This window comes from Vidua chalybeata, chromosome 1 (genome assembly GCF_026979565.1).
Source record: "Vidua chalybeata isolate OUT-0048 chromosome 1, bVidCha1 merged haplotype, whole genome shotgun sequence".
Classification (NCBI taxonomy): Eukaryota; Metazoa; Chordata; class Aves; order Passeriformes; family Viduidae; genus Vidua; species Vidua chalybeata.
The window spans coordinates 42852042-42875694 of record NC_071530.1 but is presented as its reverse complement, the minus strand read 5'-3'; the positions used below and the strand labels follow the sequence as shown (position 1 = coordinate 42875694).

The following is a 23653-nucleotide window of genomic DNA, read 5'->3' as shown; positions in this document are numbered from 1 at the left end:
AAACAAACCCATTCACAGTTATCTTTACTCAGAAACCAAGTTACACATAGTAGATAATACAAAAAAAAAGAACACAATGTGTACCTCAAAGAAATCTAATTGTTAAGTGAAAACTATGTATCAATATCATTATTTACTAAATGTTACTACCACTATCTGTGTATAGCTGTAAATTAAATATATAATGTATGTGTTTGTAGAGTTAAAATACATATATTAGTTTAGTAGTAAGCTAACAATATAAAGATAAGAGTTAAAATGTCCTAAATTAACTATATAATGCTTTTATCCCCAGTTGTCTGTTCTCTTTACGCTGAATAATAAGGTTTACACTTTTAAGACTTGTTCCAGGAGTAAAAAGGGGAGAAGCAACGCAAAGTTTGTTTTAAAAAAACGACACTCATTCTTCCACATTCCTGCCCCTAGACTGTGTTGTCTGCAGACAGACAGACAGCGGGACAGAGCTCTCCTTTGCTTTTAGTTAATTTTAGCTAGCTGAGACAAAGAAGTTCCCTAGACTGTAATTTTTTTCCCTTTTCTTTAGACCCGCTCAAACCTGCTCTAGACTAAACACCCAGAAGAGCACCAGCAGCTCACACCTGTGGCCCACCAAGCCTGGGCTGTGGCATTTCCAGCACCGGGAGGACTGATAAGAGACTAAGTGCGCTGAGCTGCAGCCCGGGGAGGGCGTGGATTTTTTCTGAGTTTGTCTCTCTTTTAGAGCAGCAAGAAGTTTTATTGTTTAATATTGTTTAAGTTTTCTTGTTTAATAAACAGTTTTTTCACTTTTCTCCAAAGAAGTATTTTTTCCCAAACCAGTTAAGGGGAAAAGCTGATTAAATCTGCTCTGATTTAATGCTCTGTTGACATTTAATGATGTTCTGAAGCATTAAAACAAAAATTAAATTCTTTATGAATGAGTGCCATCCATTCTTTATTTTATGTAATAAACTGATCTAAGATGTCATCAGTCAGTGCACTTCCATAAACAATGGGCATTCCAATAGTGACTCACAGAGGAAGTGAGAAGTCCATGAAGGAAGAGAGATGTCCTCTGGACATAGAACACACCTATAATAGTACTGCCTGCAGGTAGTTATCCATGCAAAGATTAATGAAGCCTTTACTCAGAAATGTTCATTTTACATAGGATTAGGATTCTGAAGAAATGCACTTCTATTCCCAGTGAAAATAACTGTTGCTGAAGAAATGTCTTCCTTTACAAGAAGGGAAATGGTAACCCTAACATGAGTTGCTATGTAAACTGATATGAGTGAAGAAACTGATACATGAATATTAATTGTCCAACAGTTTGTACAAGTTTGGACATGGTGTTAATCCACATGCATAAATGCTCATTGCTGTCAGTGGTTGTCCACAGAAACTAAACCAGATAATTCCTTGCAGTATAGTTAGCTGTAAGGTGATTACTTACTTCCATTAAAATGGTGCCCACTGGTCCCTTGGCACCCTGAAACAAATTAAACACAGGTCCAAAAATCAGATCCTGATAATGTATTTCCATGTATTATTCCACAGTCCAAAGAAAATGCAGGCAAACTGTGTTTCCCAGCAATCATTTATGAATTTGAGAGGAGACAGCAGTTCCCAGCATAGATTTGTGTGGACCTCCTCAGAGCTGCAGGCTACTTGTCAGATTTACTTCTCAGTCCATTTTCCTTAATGGTTTTTAAATGTTCAATACTTGTTGCCCTTGAGAAGCAGTATAATTCAGAACTGGGTTCCTTTATAAACAGCAGTTTTTGTGCTATGTTTCTGTTATTTGCACTTCACATATTTTCCAACATCTGGTGTGTGACAAGCTTTCCCTCTCCTTTTGCACATTACAATCCCCACAGTTCTACCTTGAAAGATCCTGCAGACTATACACACATCATTATACCTTTGCCTACTCTGCAACTTTCCCCTTGGGAGCTGTGGAAAAACGGCAGCACTCCAAGCATCTTTTTTTCAAAATAAAAGTATCATTTAATCTTCATTACAGGAATGAAATACAGGTAAAATAACTATTTTTCAAGGGAGCTTAAGTATTCATCATGTGTGCATTTCAGATGTATAAGAAGACTACTGAAAAATTGCCCTTACTCCCACGGAACTGCAGTGAGATACAGCAGAAATATTTTAACTCCGTATCTCACTTGTTTTCCTTACCCTCTCTCTACCATAACACTACAGTTTACCAAAATTATATACTTCCTTACACCTCCAAATTATAGCCCTGTCTTCATATTTGTTCTTTCCCCTTTCAATTAACTTTCCATTCTTCCACCTGCCTGAGCTACCTTCCTCACCTCCTCTGCTGTCTTACTGCTAGCACCATCACTGCCATTCCATGCCTTTTTCTTCTTATGTTTCCTAGTAGGTCCATGCTCTTCTTTAGTATTGTTCAGCAAGAGTTAATTGTGAATTGCCTGGGTCCTAAAGAATGCTACTGACAGCAGCTCAGTGGTGGTGACTGAGCTGTGCAGACTTGACACATACGGATAATCAAGTCACCAAGGATGGCTAAAACAAGTCTGTTTTGGCTGGCCCTGTCTACTACCTGTACCTCTTCCTGCATTCCTATCTCTTCCACTCCTTACAGCATTCCCACTTTCTCATTTCACTAATGCACTGTTACAGCAATACCCCACCAAGCTCATACATCCCAAGCTCTACTCTCACTTGAAGAGGAGATCTTGAACTTGAAGTACCTCTGAAGACTTTTTGAACCATGGACTGGCAAGGCCTACAGCTGTAGATCACAAGATCTATCTGTAAATACTGTGAGCAGCCAAGCAGCAGAGAGGGAAATGTGCTCCAGCTGGCACTCTTAACCATTCTTGTGCCCAGCATCATGGAATAAATTGGGACAGGTACATTAATTAACCAACACCGTGTAATGAGAAGGAAAAAAAAATGTTTACTAAGTCGCACACATCCTGTGGGCCATGTTATACAGGTAAAGACAATATTACTAACAATGTTACACATTTAAATTGAAAGAGTAAGCTTAAGAAAGTTTAACAAGAAAATCATTAACAGCAGGGATTGTTTCTGGTCACAATGGAGCTGATTTTCAGAACTGCCACAGGATAAAGATAGACACATACAGGGATTTTCCTAACTACTCAAAGGGTTAGTCCTAAATCCTATTGAAATCCACAATCCTTTCACCTGCTTGGATAGAGAATAAAACATTTTGTTGTATAAAATGCAGAACACAGACACTGGAAAGTACATTAACACATCCACTTGTATTATCGATTAACAGGTTATAGACAATTTAAGCTTTAAATAAGTGCCTGTAATGGCAAGTTTCATTTTAAATGGCTTTTCTTTTTAAATTTAAAAAAATGCATCGGCAATCAACATATCTATTCAGTCCTATATTTCAGTATTTTCTGTTCTTTTAATTAGATATGCACGCAGCCTAAAGAAAATACCAAATCCTGTGGAAGAAATTCTGGCCAGCATTGTACTGTTGCAATTCATTTCCAGCAGCAAGTGCTCCTGTGCACACACATCCACAGGCAAGACTAAACTCTGTGCAGCTGCCAGGCTGATTAAACATAGTTTACCATGTGAAACACTATTAGATATTCCATTAATCTAATAGTAATTTTAAGAGAAATTTAAGGGTGATTTTTTTTTAAATAAAAAATTTATTTTAAAAAATTACCATAGGTCCTGATGGCCCTTGGTCACCTGGATCTCCCAGGGAACCTGGTGTGCCTGAATTACCCTAAAAATAGAAACACAATATATTATTCCTTATAATTGCATGCACAGGTACCAAACTTCATCAGGGAAAAAAAAACCTCTGTAATGATACTTTCAGTTGGATCCTGCACTTTCATAAAGATAGTCTACCACTCCTAACAATTATTAGCAACTAACACTTCCAAAAGTTTAGACCTGCACTTTCTCAAGATTTCTTGCCCAAATTATGACAATAAAAGATCAGAGTGGTAACAAATTTAAAAACTTTTGATAAAAAACACCTTGGGTGTAAGGGTTTTACTTCCAGAACTCTCAAAGAGTTAGCAGATTTATCATTCTTACTCTTCTACCCCTAATTCCTTTGGGTCCTTTCGCTCCTGGAATGCCTTGATCTCCTTCTTCTCCCTGAAAATAAATGAAATCCAGAATTTATTGGAAAGAAGACAGACAGAAACACAGGCAACCTCTTACAAATAAGAATAATGTGAAACAAGACAAATAGAAATGAAACATGCCCATTTCATCATACCTCTGCACCAGGATATCCTATGAATCCAGATTCTCCCTATGAAAAGAAAGGACAAATACTTCATAAGAATCTGGAACTTTGTGATCTGGTTAGTGTTTGATGTCTTTAAACAAAGAAAATTTCAAAATTATTCTCAGCTTTACAACTCATCCAAGCAATAGTGGCTGCTACTCTGGTCTCAAATGACATAATTTTAGATTAATACCTTGTTCATTTAAAGGAAGGGCATTTTGAGAATTTCCATCAGTTTCTAAATTTTCAAGAATATTCCATTTCTCAAGTAAGTGTTTTATGAAAACTTACTTATGCCTCCTAATAGCATGCAGAGGAATTTCCCACGTAGCATGTGAATTCAGATTCAGAACTCAGTGTTTGAATGTAGTTTCAAAATTTTATACCACACAGACTAAACAATGACACCATAATATATCCTTGGCTTACAAGAAGTCAATTCATCAACGGTTTTCAGTTACTTCAGTTTCTAGTCTGTTCTTTGTTCACCCATGAGAAATAGGAAACTCTCCCAAAAACCAATCATAAGTGAAGTGTATCTTTCCTAAACATTGGAATACACACTATTTATATATGTCCTTGTCCTCTTGCACACATATAACATATGTGTAACCTATGAAACCCTGTCATCAAAGAAAATTGTTAGAGCTAAGAAGGTAAGAAAAGAGACTGGAAAATAAGAAGTATAAAGAGCCACTTTACCAAAAAGCCAGTTAAGAAAAAAGAGTTCATCTATTGGAGAGGCTCCTAGAAAGCCTTTCATATTTTTTCTGCAGCTTTCTGCAGCACTCTAGTTCTCCAACAGAAAGGGAGAGTGAAACAGATGGGCCTACCAGTGAGATTCACTGGACTCTGTTTCGCCAGCAACAAGAAAGGACTAGTCTTGCAATACTGCACAAACTCTTTGAAAGGAGAACTGCAACTGTTTCCAATATCCTGACCACTTTGCTCATGAACTGATCCACTGGTGCCATGATTTTGACCTCATACTTTCTGTATACTTTTTATTTTTGCTGAATTCTTGTATAACTTTAGAGAAGAAGGCATTTAATTCCTTTTTTTGTGATAAGATACTGATAAGAATTTCTTAACAATCCAGAGGTTAATCCTCAGATCTTACTGCTGGCAGTAGGAACACAAGGAAAAAATTTCACATGAAGACAGTGAGGATGTTTGGAAAGTATCACCCCCACCTTGGTAGTTAGGGAATCCCTCCTCTGAAACAAGAAAATTTAAAAGAGCCCATAGTGGCCAGCCCACCAACACTTGCCCATAACAATGTTCAGTCAGGCAGGCTGAAGTGGGAAGAAAACACTGTGCACTGCAAGTACAATCCTCCATATATATATACACACACATCGGGGAAAGAGTAAGAGTGAGTGGCCCTCAAAAGGATATCCTACAGAAGAATGTCTCACAAGGACTGTCGTAATCCTGAGCCTCTCACTGAACCTTAGAAATGCACTTTGCATGTCTTACATTTCTTTTTAATCAAATATGGATGATCATGTTTGATAACACAGCAGAATGGAGACTGAGAGACACTCTGACTTGAAGCACATACCTTTGCTCCTTTGCTTCCTTCAGGACCATAGGCATCTCTGCCATCCATGCCCTGTGTAGGTTAAATATACTACGAGTTAGCTTTTAATCGAGAATTAGGTTTATATCCAATTTCATTTTTGAATTAAGACTGTCCCATTACAATGAGGTGCCCAAGCTACTCAGACTGATGAAGATGGACAAGCTATCAAAACACAGTCTAAAAACACTAGCAAACAATGGCAAAAAACTGTAGAGGAAAAACAAGGATAAAGGTCATAGTTCCTTTCCACTGTGTGCCCTACCTTTATCATACTTTCTCTCTTCTAAAGAATTTGAGGGGAAAGATATTCTCTCTAGCCCACAAGAAATCTGGTGTCCATAAGGAAACTGAGAACCAAAGGTGAAATAATTTGAATTGTATCAAACAGAGAAAATAGAAGGAAATGAACATTACTGATTCAGATGGATAGGTATTAAAATACAGGGGTACTGAATTAGGGCAGAAAACTCACAGGAATGCCTCTCTGTCCAGGTGGTCCAGCTAAGCCCTTTTCTCCAGGGTCACCAGGTTCACCCTGTTATAATTGGAACACAAAGGCCATTAGTTTTGCCTCATTCAGGAGAACTCTTCTTTCTGAAATGCAAACCTGTCTGTTAAATTGAAGTGTGCCTATACATTTTATAGACTATTTGAGCTGGGCAAAAGCATTCCATTACAGACCATGTTTTATGGACTGTTCCTGGTGATAGAACTGGAAAGGACTTGGCAAATGACAATATGCTGAGGAGATTCATGCAGCTAAACCCCAAAGACGTTGTTCAATAAAACATTCCCAATAAATCCCATTGCAATAACGAATTACAAGTGGAAAAAAAAAAGTGGGGTTTGGAAAAAATTATATGTTCTGGAATTCTACCAGCCTGAAGCACCTGTTGATAGCAAATTATATTTCTCAGGCAGGCTGTCTGCACTGTGCTCTTAGCCCTCTTGCAGGGTTTCTTTCCTTCAGTTCCATTTTTGTTTTCACTTTCTAACTGAACATTCTTCTAACAAAGACCCTAATATTAAACAGCACAAAACCAGACTGACAAAATGGAATGTATAATGGAAATTCCCATATATCTTCCCAATGTTAGTCACTGTTTTAATATATGTTTTCACACAGAGATTCTTTTCATGGCAGCACTCATACCTTCTGATACCTCTGTGTAACTAAAGGTTACAACCCTTCAAAGAGATGGAAAGGCTTAGTTGGCTGGTATTATTTGTGATTTTTAGATTCAGTTAACAACAGCACCTAAACTGAGTTATTTTTATTAAATAAAATCTCACATATCAACAAACATAAATGAAAGGTAAGTAAGGATAACATTTATTGTAAGTGAACTCCAGTGTCAACAACCTGTTAGTATACGCCTTTCTGTTTGCCTTCATGTTTATTCAGTTCTTCTCAACATATGCATTCCTCCAAAACAGACATCATAACAGCAAAAGTTCCTTGGACTGCTTTGGAATCTTTAGAAAAACAAGGTTAAAATAAGCAGCTATGCTTCTTTGAACTGAGAAGGTCAGACTGGATGTTAGGAAAAAGTTCTTCACCTAAGGGTGAAGTCACTGATCCAGTGTTGGTCACTGGAACAGGCTCCCCAGAAAAGTGGTCATGACACAAAGCCTGTCAGACTTCAAGCAGCATCTGAATGATCCTCTTTATGGTTTAGTTTTAGATTATCCTGCAAGAAGCAGGGAATTGGACTTGATGATCCTCATGGATCCCTTCCAAGATGAGATATTCTGTGATTTACTGGTGAGTATTTTCAATGGATTGAACAGACTCTAGGAATCATAAAACAAACTCAAGGGTCAGCACTGCCTTATTTCTCTCCATTTTGTGAGAAGGCAGGTCCCATTCAGAACCATTACCACAAGAGCAATTTCAACAGTGGTCATGGCAACACTAAAAATTTCTTAGTATAGTTCTGCTATTTGTAAGATTACCCTAAGCACATCACTTGTCTTGCCATACAAGTGAAAAATATCTAAAAACTGTTAACATTCTGCATGTTTCACAGCACTGAACTGTTACTCCATGCTTCTTTGGTAAGTCTTGAATGAATGACACTGTTAGATTGCTACAATTAGATACTTCAAAAATCTTTACCTTTGCTCCTCTTACACCTAACTTTCCAACAGAGCCAGGTGAACCGGGCATCCCCAGACTACCCTGTAATGAGAAGTATCAGTTAAAAGGTGCACAGTGAAAAAATCAAGGGCTCACTGCACTCAAGGATTCATTGCCACTTGAAATTACCACAGAGTCAGTAAAAATATTGGGCTTTTGAGGCCCACAGGTAAGAGTTATTGGTCAAGCTATCATTCTACTTATTTCCTGTCATCTGTACAACTGCCATAAAATTCTCAAAATGTTATCAAGTATAACATAAATGCTATTTTCTATCTACATAGATACCTAGTGAATACATGCATATGTGCACAAAAATATTAATGTACACATATATTTGGTTATGTAAGTATCATTAGTTGACCGAAGCAGATGACTAAGGCTGGCAGCATAGGACATTCCAGCCCTGAGTTACAGTGGTGCAATTCCAGAAGAAGAATCCCCAAAATCAACAGCATCACATAGGTGAGAAGTTCAGCAGACAGTTCAACAGTCAGTAGCTACAACTTCATCACACTCTAGCACTTGCTATTCATGCACCTAAATTTATTTTCAAGGCTGTCATTTTATCATACAAGACTGTTTCCTTAAGTATTATAATCAGTTTCCTTAAGTATTACACCAAAAAGCCCTATGTCTACTTTTAATAAGCTTTTTGAAAACATCAACACTGAGAATGAAAAGCCCTAATGGGTACAGCTTGAATATATTACTTAAAGCTAACCAGAGGGCCTGGCATGCCTTGTGGTCCGGGAGGTCCTCTGATCCCTTGCGGTCCTCTTGGGCCCTGATGTAAAGAAACCATTGAAACAAAAAGTCAGTTCAATGTTAACAGCCCTTCAATGACAATCATGTTGTTGCAATGACCAGAATCCCAGTGCCTGTTTCACAAGCCTTGGCTGTTTTGTTACAAGGATTTGCCTGTTTGAAGCACCTGAGATGGTCACTGCCTGCCAGTCTGATTCAGAGACCCACTGAGGTGTCTAAGGATACCAAGGGAGCCATAAGCAGCCTACTATCAACTAGGCTTTCTCCATCCTAAAATGTAAGTTAAAAGCATCTTTAAACTTAAACATCTTTAAAAGTTAGAAGCATCTAAGAGCATCTTTAAACTGGAAACTACTATAAGAAGTCTACCACAATAATTCTCTTCTAAATGACTCCACCTAGCAATTTTTTTAAAACACAAAGCTTTTCTCACTGATTTTGTCAATGCAATAGGTTTTATGCATTTATTGTTAGTAATTTCTAAGGAAATAATTTTGATGATATCTGCTTGATAATATCATGTAAGTTAGAGATGTGTTGGCTAAATTACTTATTTTTGCTACTCATGCTCCTCTTTTAATTTCACTAGAAGTTGCACCCAAGTAACTTGTCATATTTAATTCCTTAGGCTTACAGAAAAGATTTGCTAAGGAGGAGTCTTACTTATAATATTCATTAGTTGAAGTTAACAAAGCTTTCCAAAATATGAGCAAAACATCAAGGCAGAATTTTTTTTCCATAACTAATATAATAACAACTCAGAAGTTCTATTAGTTACCTTTGGGCCTGGAAGACCAGTTTCTCCTGAGTAACCTGTTTCTCCCAGATCTCCTTGCTCACCCTACCAGAACAAAACCCAAGAAAACAACAATGAACACAGACAAATTTGTATCTCTCATTTGTACATCAAAAGATAATAATCTAGTACCTGTACAGAGCATCAAGTTGATAGAATGCTTTTCAATGCACTCCAACAGTTTTCAAACACCTTAAAATTCCTGTTGAAGAAAACTCAAATAAAAAGCAGAAGAGTTTCTTTGTTTTTTTGGGGGGGTGTGATGAATATAAAAGCTGCAGCAGAAGAGGTCAGTTTTATTTTGCTGAATACATTTTATACCATGTCTCAGCAATATTTGTGCATTATTTTTGTCCACTGTGAAGACCAGAAGTCATAAAGCCAGGCCACAAGGGTAGATCCTCTTTACCCTCATCCATGGGGAATGGCTCTGGTGGGGAATCATGACTTCACAATCACACTAGAATTAGACTCCTTTTTACTCCCTATCTTTCACTCTGGTTATTCAGTGAGGCAAATCAAATCTGCCTTGATGATGGTAAAAAATTTCCAGCTCCCATCTCCATAAAGCTGCCATCTGAGGATGAGTCAGTTTAGCTGATGTCCATAAGAAATGCTCACTGTCTTCTGGACTGAGTAAAATGGTGACAATTAGCATCAAGATATTACAGGCCTTGCAGACCCCCTTTCACTGGAGAAATCATAAACATATGTCTGAAGATTCTTGGGAAACAGATGGTTCTGGAAAGAATCTTCTGAGGAAAAATGGATTTAAAGGCTGAAATTTCATTTTGCACCATATGAATGAAACAAAAGATAACAACAGAAAAAAAAAAACTGAAAGAAAAAAAGAATGTTAATTTATAGCCAGAGTAAGAACACTGTAAAATGGAACATCAGCAAGTATATGATATTGACAGATGTAAAAAAATCAAGTAGAAATAGATTTCCACTAAAATAATTTTGACTATAATAAAAATGGATACATATCTTAGGCACATTCTACTAACATTCAAAACCAATTTAAAGTTTTCAGCTACTTAAATTTACTTTGAATCAAAACCCAGAAAAGTGGTTGTCCTTTTTTCTCCCCTGCCTTTTCCTCTCTCTCTTGTCTTCCTCTAAGTTAATCTCCTTTCCCTCTTCACTATTTTGTTTTATTTCCATCCCACAGATTGCAGTGTTGTTCTTGTCTGTGACAAACACCTCTCTGATACCACATCACACCTTCTATTCCTTCTGCCTGCTGACTACTTCTGACAGTTAAGAATGGCTAGCTGTGCTTTTTTGTGTTGTTTTAACTATTTGAAAAAAATAGTCTCCTTTTATCACAGAAAAGCAATGACAACTAGAACTGCAAGTCCTGGGAGGAGTCCTTTTTAGGATATGGTGAACAGCAGTGTGTTCATGCTGACTGCAAGTTACTTTGTTGATGAGGGTGATATTTCAGTGCCTTTTATTAACAGCTGAACCTACAACAAGTCCTTTTGTGTTAGGTGTGTGAATTCTGGCTCACTGTCTCTAATTTGATTATTCACCTCTGAGTACATCACCACCAATATCTCTCTTATCTACCTGAAAGAGGGATTCTTCTTTATCCCATTTCGGCACAAAACCTTCCTCCTCCAGAGGGACTGGCCGTATCTAATTTCCTTACAATGCAGGACGATACTGTGGTCCACAGAATGGCCCTTGAAGACCCCACAGTCATCAAGACTAAATAGATCTGCTTCCTGACCCAGGGAGACCAGGAAAGCTTCACAGTGAAGCTCTCATAACCTCTGCTTATAGAGCTATGCCCTGTGGCAGCTTTGTAACATCCTGCCATGCAAGAGATCTCAGTGGAAGGACACAACACCCACAATCACACCCAAGAATGGATGCCACTGTCATATTGCAGGGTTTACTGTTCCATTTCTCTTCTCCAGGGGATGTAGATGACAGAGGACTGCAATTCTCTTTGCCATTCCCTTTTTACACCTTTTCAGAGATATCTACATTACCTGCCTTTGATCATTGATTGGTACCTACCTTTCAGTGCTCACTGACCCAGACAAATGGTTTTTTTTATATGCTTTTAGAAGTCAAAGCTGATCATCAAGTACTTGAATGAAAACAGTTTGAAAGTTCTCTGTTGCTGTGAGTTTCAGTCATTTCTCTTGTTCCCTGCCATTTTAAAAAAGGGTGGCCGCATTACTGGCTGAGGGGGCTCCCATGGAGATGAAGAAGGTTGTCTCAACTAAGACTCAATTAGTTGAAAAGGTTCAATTAACTCTGTACTCTTTGAATTTACTAAACAAGTTGAACATTCTTATTTTCTAACCACATAAGGTTCTTGTGCTTGTTAGTACAACCAAGATATGGTACAGATCCATTTCCACTGACTTCAGTTTTGGTCCTGTTACCAACCATAGCTTAGTTGAATTATTTCTTTTTGTTGGTGCCTGACAGAATAATGCAAACATTCATGATATATCAGCTGCAATCCAACAGGGAAAAGGAAAAAAAAAAAGCACCAAGTTTCATAATTACCCAAGAAATGTATTTCTGAGTGATCAAGCAAGGACTGGAATAATTAAAAGGCAGATTTAATTAATATTCTTCAATATTTTAATCTAAAATGTCTTCATAAACCCTATAAAGAATTTCTGAGCTAGAAATAGGAAACAACTGCAAAATGCTCATATTCTTGCAAGTTATGCTGATCCTGGCAATTGCCAAAGCATGGTGCTTTTTCCCTGCTGGCAGATAGTATCAAAATCTTCCAGTCTATTCCTATCTGCAATGCCTCAGTGAAAATTTTGGATTCTTAAAGGGAAATCCAAATTGAGGCTTTCAGAAACCAGGTGGGGACAGGGGTTTTGGCACACAGCATACATGTATATTGCAAAAACCTGGGAAGTGACCAGACTGTTGTTTAGGGAACTTGCAGGACTCTCCCTTCTGATTGACCTTTCCCAGTGGAATATTAATTTGAATCATTCTAAATGTAAAAAAATCTGCATTACTTGGCTGCCACACGGAGGAAAAAAAATAATAAATGTATAGCAAAACCTCTCAACAGAAGAAGGACAGGAAATCCAGAAATCAGAGACAAATCAAACACTGTGCTGCTGAAGAAATATTACTGCCATAAAAGACAGTCCTTTTCCTTCACTGAAATGTATGTTCTATATTGCATTGCTATGGTTATTCTTGCTATTATTTATTAACATCTTATACTTGACCTACTGAAAATGCTGGTTGGCACTTTTATTCAGAAGCTGCAACTCTACCATTCCCCAGACTCAAACACACAGCAGAACTTCCAGACATATTCCACCCTGTTGGTACTGACAATGCTGTACACAAAATTGCAATGTTTCCTTGGGTTTATATGCACTAAGATAAAGAGGGGAATGCTGTATTATAGCATATACCATCTTCCTTATCTGTGTTAGCAACTTGATAAAGAGATTGGGGTCAAATGTGAACCACTTGTGCTAAAGCAAGGTTTTCTAGGACAATCATGTAACCTATACTTGAGAATACCTAGAATTTAAATTTTACCTGTACTAACTCACCCTTGAATACAGCTGCTTTTAGATATGCTTTGATGACTGTATTTTGTAGTTCATACCCTGGGACAAACAAGTTTTCCAAAAATATTATCTGGATCATCATTTAAGAGAATTGCAGTGATGTCTTTACTAAGTACATCTCAGTAAAGTTTTCTTTCACTGTGATTCTGTGGGGTATAAACCTAGCAAAACCAGGGCTACCACCTAACAATGAGAGAGATTTTGTCATCTCTCAATTACATGAGAGATTTTTCTACCAGAGTATCTTCCTGGAATGATCAGTCAGCATGCAGTGGGTTTGACCTATTCTGTACATCCTATATTCTTCTAGATATTGACTTGGGATATTATTTCCAAACTCTGGACATGTTATATGTTTGAGCCGATTGTCAGAGCTGCAGTTAACACTGTTTATTTTGAGCAAAGCATCGTGTAGAACTTGCCCTAATTTTATCTGTGCTGCATGTGTGTATCACGCATATCTCCGTGTGCATGCAGCAAAGGAGGAATAAACTGTCAGACTTTGCAGCCTGACTTCTCATTCCTGTCATCTTTAGTGAAAGGTTTTTCTCTAGCTACATTCCCATACTTGCCCTAATAATAGCAAAAGTAACTGTCCTTTTATTTTGATGAAAGTTCCCTTCCAATTCTAAATCCTTCAAGTCAGGAGGGTCTCTATTACATCCACGTGAGATTTAAAGGCTGCCTTGGCTTGAAATAGACTTTTAATTGTTAAACACTTGTGTCTTGGCTCACAATGAAATTTTTCACTTAAGAGGAGCAAACAGGCTGGACATGTAGCTGCATATAAATAGGAAGCAGCAGTGTCAGCCACTCACCTTTATACCTGGAGGGCCTCTTCGACCTGTTGCACCCTAGGAAGGAGTGGCATGAGAGATTACCTCCAGAATACTGAGCAGTATGTGAAACAGTAGTTTATCACAAAACACATTATACATACAATTAAACCAAATACAGCTTAAAGAAAGCAGAGATTATTTCCACATAAAGATTTAAGATAAAAAAATGAGAAAAGGGTGGATTTGGGATAGAAATTCTTACAAAAGTAAGTCTTTCCAAAAAGAAAAAAATATTTTAGATCCTTAATGAGTGCAGAGAGAAGACATTTCAACAAAACTCTGGAAAACATCTTCCCAGTCAACCGCCCTTTGGCTAAAATAAAGAGAACAAAAACAGTCTTCTCCCCCTTGTAAGCCCAGAAGTTTGCACCACTTCCTGCTGCACACTCCTCAGCAGCTCTAGTGAATGCTACTGCTGAACCTCACAAACCTAAAGAGGCCTTTAGGATGTTTTTGCAGCCTGATTGAAGAGTGATCACGCCAGACTTTGTTCTCTTGTTGTTCACATTGTTTATAGATGTGTTCTGCCACCATGCATCATTCAGAGCGCACCAATGGTGTGAGATGTTTTTACTTTAAGACCAATGAAATTGGTCTGCACAATGTTCCCTATAAAAGAGCAGTGCATTTTAAATAAATCAGTTCATTTCTTGCCTTCTGAATTGGAGTCATTCTGTTCCTGTCCTGCCTCAATGCCGACAAGGCACAGTTCTGACAGACTAGAAAGGGGCCTTCACAATTTCCAGTCTCCAGTGAACTAAAAAATAGCAGCTCAGCTATCTATATACTTGAACAGACATAGAAAACTTGCAGTCATGGGCAGAAAGAAGAGATAGATTAGGGTGGAATCTTGAAGCATTTAAGGCTCATTGAAAAAGAAATTGAGTTTAAGGCTTGTTATTTCACATGAATCAGACCTGGAATTAACAGGAATGCAAATTCCTGATTTTATAGAAAAGAAAACACATTGCAATGTATATAAGCTACTAGATTTGAAGCCAAATGTGTTTCTCTTTGAAAACTTTAGAAGATTTTTCTTCTCTCTCCTTGCAGGAGTTTGAAGGGTGGGATAAAAGGAAGAAGACAAAAATGGGTTTTCACAGTGGTGGGAACCCCACTGTGTCTTTTATCAGTTATTTCCACCCCATATTGATTGCTATTCTTACATCTAGGCCAGCATCACCCTGCTCTCCTTGGAGTCCTTGTGGGCCTGGGTCTCCCTGCAAAACAAAGTAATGACCAAGCAGTCATTAAACACTCTTTCCTTTTTCTTGTACATGCACATTCTTCTTTATTTCTTCTTCTAAGTATTTTCATTGCAATCAGTTGTGCAATACTAATGTTGATTCTTGCTTTTTACAAATAGTTTATACTCAAAAATTATAAACCAGACAGATCATGTCTGCTTTGGATCTTCAATTACTAACAGCCAATACTAAACCAAGGCTTCTGTGAAATAATTTTTGTTGACTTCACTTTTCAGTTGGAGTACTTAAGATGAGATTTGCTTTCAAAGCGTTATCAAAACCCAATTATTCTTCAAAAAGCAATCCTCAGAGTTTTTCTACTGCTTTCAGCACACTCTACATAGACATACATGTATGCATACAATCCTACTTGTTCAGAGAGAAATACTTTTAAATCAGTGGATTTTTCTCATATATGCTGTGCTCTTAAGCTTTCATTCACCATCTTTTTTCTTGCTACTGTCCAACTGCTTATCAGTTTTGTTTATTCTTTCCAAACAAATTGTAACGGTAATACAAGCCATGCTTTTCTGTTATGCTTCTTTCCTTGTAGTTTTGCTAAAACACTTGTTAAAAACTCTAACTTCACTATATAAGCATATATCCCAGCTCTTATTTTGTATTTACAGATCAAAATGGAATTTACCCACCATCCTGAGGCAATAGCAGTTCCATAACAAAATGAGTATGGTCTGTTGATAACCTGTGCATTTTTCCCAGCATGATTTTTAACAGTATCCTTACAACCCATTACTGGAAGCCTTTCAGACTACTGATGCAAATTTGTGGAAGAATAATATATTTATACTAAATACATGTTTTCCATTAGCTCTACATCATGAGAATATTTCCATAGTATTTTTAAACATTTTAATTTTTTTTCTTTTTTTCCTGTATCAAACAGTTTCTAAAGCTTTCTGTGTTGCAGACAAACAAAAACCTCCTTGGTCACTGGACAGCAAGTAGAAATTAGCCATTATGCAAATCATCTCCCCACAAAATAGAACAACTTCCCTACCTGTGGTGCTATGTTTCCTTTTTCACCCTTAGGGCCAGTAACATTATTGTTAGCCCCAGGATCTCCCTGAAAAAGATCAATGGAAATCTCAGCATTTTCTGTTACCAGACCTTTATTACTTTGACTACAGTGGAAGGATACAGAAATATAATTAATTAGATTTGTAATTGCAGAGAGCAAGGAATAAAAAGGCTATTTTAAATGATGATGCTTGTAAGAACTCAATATAGGGAATTCTGCAAAGTCCACCAAGTTCTTTTCCACAGAGATTAAAAGCAAAATTACTAATTAAACTGAAAATGTGAACTGTTCTGGTTGATGTGATATAGTTAATTGAGTAAAAATCATAACTCATGAGTTTCATTTGGGGGCTTACACTAGAATGGAGTTCCATTTAGCCACTTAATGCTAAATCAGGTGAAATCCTGATCTCTCAAAGAGGCAAATTACCATGTCACCTTTACAATATAAGCTATAAAGACAGGAATCAGCACAATATATGACTCTTTGGAACAAAGTCTTTGAAATATATGTGAAAAGACAAAGTTGTGTCTTTTCAAGACAAGAACTGTGGTGTCTGCACTGGAATTTTAGTGCAGGGAATGCATTTATATAGGTCTCTGGAACATGCAAAGAAAAAATGTGAATATAAAGAAGTAACTCACCTTTGCAGCATTATAAATTGCTAACCAAGAGTCAGCACACAGGGTTTTCAAGTGATCCAGAATTCTTCTGTAGGTTGGGAACCAACAGGGAAGACTGACCTAGTCCACCTGGTCTTTTCACCAGACCATCTGGTCTAGTTTAAGGTGCCCCTGCCCACGGCAAGAGGTGTTGGGAACTAACTAGTTGAACTTTAGCCTTTCCGGCCCAAGCCATTCTACAGTTCTATGATAAGCAGCTCCAAAAGGAGTTATGTTGCCTATGCTGAAAACAAAAAAACAAACCAACCAAAAAATCATAAACAAGCAGGAGACCTGAGGCTTAAACACCTGCTTCCAAGCAACACATCAAAACACATCAGTCTATCTACATCTAAAGAATTCAGGACTCCTAGAATATGCCATTCTTCTTGCAGAGTACTGCATTTTCTAGGACTGTAAAAAAACTCTTCAAATCACATATATTTCAGACATTTCCATCACAAAATCGAGGTGCAAATCAGTGAAATATAATAAAAATAAAGGAATGCACTTACATGATCTCCTCTTAGACCAGATTCTCCTTGTTCACCTGGTTCTCCTCTGGGGCCTTTTCTGCCCTAAATTCATAACAAGTGCACAAACAATTCAGGTACAAGTATAAATAGTATCTGTGGCAGCAGAGGGCTGGATCTGTTGAAGTCAGTGGAGCTACACTGATTTAGAGCAGGAGTGACAGCATATTAGAGAACAGGCAGCTATTAAAAATAACTCACAGGCATTACAGACAGCATTACACTTTGGAAAGATGTTTCCATAAAATCTAAACATTACTGTAAGGGGTACTTCACCCATTTCCCTCTGCTGCCTTTCTCTCCAGAAGGTCCAGGAAATCCACGTTCTCCCTAGACTCAGAAAGGGAAGAGAAAGAAGAAAAAATTAATGTTTGTTCTTTCTGCTAAATCAGGTTCTGGCAGAAGTTTTTTCAATCAGATATGCAATTCTAAACACCAACAACAGAACTTTTGTTCAGCATTAAAGCCTATTCAAAGCACAAAATCTGTACATTTGAACCCTGAGGTTGGTGTCTTTAATAGCACTGCACATTTAAAGTAATGTTTACCTGCTCTCCATCAGTGCCATCAAATCCACTCTCACCAAGTTCACCCTGTAGCAATAAGGAAAAATTGCCTGTTTGAGCAAAGAAAGAAGTGTTTGCCCTGCACTGGAAACTTGAATAAGATCTGTGGTTTTAATGGTTAGCAAGAATAATTAAGAATAATAACTATAAATTTTAATTACTAATTAATATTTTCAATTAATTAACAATATCTAAAACAACTAACTGTTAAGGACATCTAATAAGAAAAACAGCTATTTAAATTATAGATTTCCATTAGGATTTAAATTCTGCTTTTCTTTCCTTTAGCTTCCAAATCTTTTCCCAGCTACAGCACCTTCAAAATACACATATTCCAAAATAAACTATTAGCATTTGATTTATCGTGCTGATAACCTTGTAATTCTTATTTCAACCATCATATGTGTTTTTACTGTGCTTTTTTTCTTTTTTTTGTAGCGCATTAACTGTGTTGGTTTAATTTGTAGTAGGAAATTAATTTAGCAGAGACAACTAACCAGAAAGCTGAAATGCTATTCAAGAAACACTGAAAGTGGCACAAGAACAAGTTAAAACCATCAGCAGTCTCACTCTGATAGAGACCACAGCTACAATTGCTTTGTAGGTTTTGCAATTGACTTTGCAAAACCTCCTAGTTAAAATTCCAGAGGAGAAACTTCTTTCATTTAAAACAATTCTGTACCTACTAGAAGAAAAAACAGCTGACTGTACGTTTTCATTAGATTAATACATCACAAACAAGAATTTCTTGAATAAGTATTCCAGAAAATATTTTGAGCACTAAGTAATCATGACTTTTATTGAAGCGTTATTTTTTCTATCAGTCATTTCCTACCTCAAAAAACCTGAGCCAAACTTCATAGTATTAAACATTCAGTGTTTTCTTTTATTCAAATAGCTACAATAAAATGCCTTCCAGACTTCAGTAACTTCAATAAACTGTTTCAACCTTACTAAGTTGGCACAATTGAATCACATTTTTTATGTGCTGAAAGTTTCATATTTTTATTTAAAATAAAATTTGTGGATATAACGACACGACATAATGAAGATATTCATATATTCACTGGATTTCAGTAGGGTTTGTGCAACTGGTAAGACCTACTGCACTATTTAACTTTGACAAATTGAAATAATCAGCAAGTACTCTCCCTCTTCTATAATCTGACATTTTGAACATTGGAAGGAAGACAAATTACTTCAGAGAACAGAGCAGAAAAAGGAAAGAGAAACACATGAGATTAAAAAGTTAGTACAGAGCAGTACTTTAAATAGAGCTGAGGTAACAGAAACAGCCTCTGAACTTTGTCCAAGCTGCTCAGTTATGGAGACAAACATCTTCTGAATCTTTGAGGCTCACAACTCATTTTTAGAAGAGGTTTTGTATCAAAGCATTCAATACAAGTTAATTTCATTTTAATCACTGTAGGTTGGAAACTATTACTGTTATAGATCATTGTCTTCCAGGCTACACTTTTTATTATCAAATTAGTGACCATATCTCCTTCATGAACAGGTATGTTTGAAAGGTTAAACAACCAGACTTGAAATATCAGCAGATGAGATGACAAACACAGCTTGAAGAGAAGTTTGAATATTGAAAACGTATCAATAATGATCTAGGGAAAATGCTGTCCAAACCCCCAATAAATACTAGTTACAACCTTTTTTTTCCCCTCTTCTCCTCTTCACAATTAGAATGAGATTCAGATGACCAGAATCACCACCTTAACAGATTATCAAACTAGTCAGTAAATAAATCCTTCTCCTGTCAGTTAGACTAATAGACTGTAATCATATAAAAATACAATTATGACTGCTGATTTTAATTAATGTGATAGGTATCTTAAATCCATCCTTATAGAACCATAGCAAAAGTTGAATGCTGTTTTTATACTATTTTCACGTGAAGTTTTTACACTATTTTCCTTCCTTGTTGATAATTTCATTTTACAGGGTAACATGAAAAGAAGCAGAATTTAGTTCTCAAAGAAAATGGATCACACATGAAAACACATACCTGACTTCCTCTATAGCCTCTGGCCCCCTGAAATTGAAAAAAAAAATATAGATGAAATTTGGTAAAAGTATTTTTATTGAGCTTGAAAAGCAGGGCACAATTGTTGCATCCTGGGTTTAGGTTTAGATTAGGGGTTCTGATCTATGTTAGCTAGCTGGGTTCTGTGTACCCCCGTGCACCCCCCATGTTTCCCCCTCCCTGCGGAGGTTGGCTCCAGGCTTCCTGCTATTGGAGCTTCCCCCTGCCCCTCCTGTAACCACTCCCTGCCCACTCCTGAGAATTCTGTGTCTGTCACCCCGATCCCGCGACCCCGTTCGCCCTGGAGCCCCGTGTCCACCCCTGCCACATCCCCGTTGGGTGCTGTGGTCCACGTCATTGCCACGGCGCCTGTCCCCATTGGGTGGGGGGGAGCTCCTGCTCCCCTCGCCCTGCCCCTGATAAAACCTTGTGCCTCCCGGGTCCCGGGGCCATTTCCTCCACATGGGTGCTGGAAGCGCAGGTTGCGGCCTCTCCTCCACAGCTCTCCGTGGCCATTAAAGCCTTCCCGCTTCCCTCGTGGGTGATTTGGACAAATCCTTCCTGCTTTGTCTTGTACCCTCACGCGGGCAACAGAACCCAGCAAGCCCTGACTGGCACGCCAAGGAAGCGGTGCGCAGGAGCAAGTGGCAAACCCGGTCTCCAGAGGGAGGCGGTGCCGATAGGCACCGGAGTTGCCCGGAGCCGGGAGAAGCAACGCAGTGCTGCACACAACAGCTTGCTGCACAGAGGTATGCTGAACTCAGTATTGGTAGTCCCCACTGTAAAAAACTTCTACTGTCATGTATGGGATTTCCTCCTTTCCTCTGGGAAGATAGCACAGGCTTAATTTTCATTCCCACTCCATAAAGCTTTATAGCTTAAACTAAGGCCAGTCTGGAGTTAGTGGTGAAAAAGTCATCATCAAGTTGCTTAGTCAGCAAAATCCTGAGCCATTCAACCATGCTTGGGTTACACAAAATACCTCTCAAAATCAGACAGCAAACACTGTCTGCCATTCCTACAGATGGATCTTGATATTCATCCATGCTTCAGAAAGACAGCACAGGGATTTTTCCCCAGTACAGAAAACAGGTTTATGAGAAACAAAATTAGGAAATGTTTCAAAGTTATAGACTTGCCTTATGGCCTCTGACACCTGGACATCCCCTGTCTCCTTGAGTCCCACTGAAACCAGCTGGGCCTCTTTCCCCCTAGGAAACAAAGGAAAATGTTCAATCTCATCCATACAATGATGATTACTGGTTAATTTATTACATAAGACTAAAGCAAGATAGAACTGTATCACCATTCACTGCACTGAGGACACAAATGCAAGTGTCCTGGAAAATTTCATTCGGACCATAGCAAACATCAGTTACTAATCTGACTTGCACCCGGTTCTTTGCTCTCACTATCATGCTATGTTTATACTGCATTACCAATCTCTAACTCAATTGTTTGTACTTGAAGGTGGGTTGGTTTTTTTAACTGAATAACTAACTCCCTTTTGGTAAGTTGCTTTTTTAACTGCATAAGTATCTATGGTCGGATGCAGAGACACAGAGAAACAAATCTGTCTATTTACCTGTTCCTCTAACACGTTGGGTTAACATTGATGGGTACAGGTTCAGGCACCAACTAACATCATCATAACAGGAAGACAAATGTTTACTTACAATCCCACCTTCCTCACCAGGATGGCCAGGAGATCCTCTGTAACCTGTACTTCCCTGAAAAATGAGAATTTAAAAGTAACACTGTTCTCCAACCACACTGGGTTCATCACTATCAGATTATTCTGCACATAGAGATAGAAAACATTCCCTGAAAATTAGATCTGGTTATGCTAAGGAGGGCAGGCTCCCTGCATTTACACAAACACTCTGTATAGTCCTGTGTATTTGATATGGCTGGGAAAAAAAAATATAAACCCAAGAAAAGAACAATGGTTAATATACAGTTTCAGCTGTTATTTCAGGAAGCTCTCTGATGGCTTAATAAAGCTCATTGGGATACTTGGTCAAATTAAACATCTTTCTAGTGATTTGGAAAAGAAAACATTACAGTAATGACATTCTAAGGTGAAATGAAAAATATATGGATTTGGAAACTTGTTAGGACAAAGTCATTGCAATGCCTTGCAAACACATGGGAACGTTTCAACTTTATATTGGAAGTCATGCAAATATCATTACCCTTAGAGCAAAATTTGAGCAGAAAGAAACTGGAACAAAGGGAATTTCTACTTGCAAAACAACTATGTTTACATTCTGAACACTGTAAGCACCTTAATCTAGTCCTTTAGTAAAACAGAAAGGTATAAGAAAAGAACAGGAGTAATGGAAAAATAAACCAGTAAATTGGTTTATGAAGAGGTATTAGAAGACTATACTTTTCTTAAGAGATAACCAAAACTTCATTTAACTGCAACCATATAACTGAAGAGTGTGAACTGCAGATAGAATTTATCTCACATGCTACTGGAATAAGTAGATATAATGGAATGTATAGTAGTCAAATGGAGACTTCATATATTAATAACTTTAAAAATTAATTCTACTTGTATGCTGTAGAAGTAGTGATATCTGTAATATTCAAAAAGGCTTAAAACAAACAATTTTAAATCTTAAAAGAAGTAATCCTTTTGGACCAAAACAGACTTATAGAAGAGGACATTTGGAATAACCAGTCACAAAAGGATAAAGTACATACCTCATGAAAAATTATTATTTTCTACTTTCAGCTTGTCAGTTGGAAGTTTCTCATTCCCAATAGATAATAAGCCTCTTGATTAATCAGACTTCATTTTTTTAATCCCTCTCCATTTTCTGCTGAATTGGTGCAGTGGAGTGCTTAATGATTTTTATATGTACAAATCATTTTCATTACAAAAATATTTTGCATAGGAGAATGCAGCAGAGAAAGGATCACATTCCATGTTTCTCCTTCATCTGTCCTAACATTAAATATTATGGGGGCACACATGCATGCTCTGAAATACTACAAAAAAAACAGAAACACTTTGAAAAATGAATAAGTTCTTATGTAATGTCTATCTTAGACCTCCTACCTTCCTTCCAGGATTTCCCCGGACACCATGATCACCATTTTCTCCAAGACACTTACAAATAACCTTACAGCATTTTCTCTCTGCAACAGTATCCTGAAAAATTACAAGAAACATTTCATTTACATATACTAATCATAAACAAAGACTGCTTTCCCCCACCTTTTGTTTATATCACAGAAGTACTTACAAGATTTCTCTGCAAAATGTTTGCAATATTTGCAAATCCAACACTCAGAGGTTCATTGTATTCAAACCCTCTGCCAAACTCTATTTCCCAAAATTCAGTCAAGTTCTGTGTATTGTCCAGGCCAACTAATAGAAGTGCATCAAGACCTTCAACATAAGTACAAATTTAAATTAGCGAATACCTGAAACATACAATTTAACCAACAATATAAACTTGAATAACAGCAATTCCCTAAAAGTCTTAAATTTTATGTCTTCAATATAATATATTAAAAGAAATTGAGCTATCGAGAAAAATGTGTAAGAGAAAAATCCAGACCAGTAATTTTCCAGTTGACT

The 23653-nt window shown here is 37.4% G+C and overlaps 1 protein-coding gene across 1 annotated transcript in view; it reads right to left on the bottom strand.

Annotated features, from left to right (window-relative positions):
* The window catches only part of COL6A6 (collagen type VI alpha 6 chain), a 36277-nt gene extending 13120 nt beyond the window's left edge, over positions 1–23157 (bottom strand). Inside the window, exons 1-19 of the mRNA XM_053936200.1 lie at positions 23129–23157; positions 21735–21788; positions 21198–21269; positions 20336–20780; positions 20041–20067; positions 18003–18047; positions 17437–17499; positions 16239–16304; positions 15140–15193; positions 13953–13988; positions 9536–9598; positions 8714–8776; positions 7969–8031; positions 6322–6384; positions 5829–5879; positions 4253–4288; positions 4066–4128; positions 3683–3745; positions 1436–1471 (exon numbers count right to left, since the gene is read on the bottom strand). Coding sequence (XP_053792175.1) covers positions 1436–1471; positions 3683–3745; positions 4066–4128; positions 4253–4288; positions 5829–5879; positions 6322–6384; positions 7969–8031; positions 8714–8776; positions 9536–9598; positions 13953–13988; positions 15140–15193; positions 16239–16304; positions 17437–17499; positions 18003–18047; positions 20041–20067; positions 20336–20780; positions 21198–21269; positions 21735–21788; positions 23129–23157 — 1392 coding nt within the window. The remainder of the gene's footprint in view (positions 1–1435; positions 1472–3682; positions 3746–4065; positions 4129–4252; positions 4289–5828; positions 5880–6321; positions 6385–7968; positions 8032–8713; positions 8777–9535; positions 9599–13952; positions 13989–15139; positions 15194–16238; positions 16305–17436; positions 17500–18002; positions 18048–20040; positions 20068–20335; positions 20781–21197; positions 21270–21734; positions 21789–23128) is intronic.
* Positions 23158–23653: the final 496 nt, after the last annotated feature.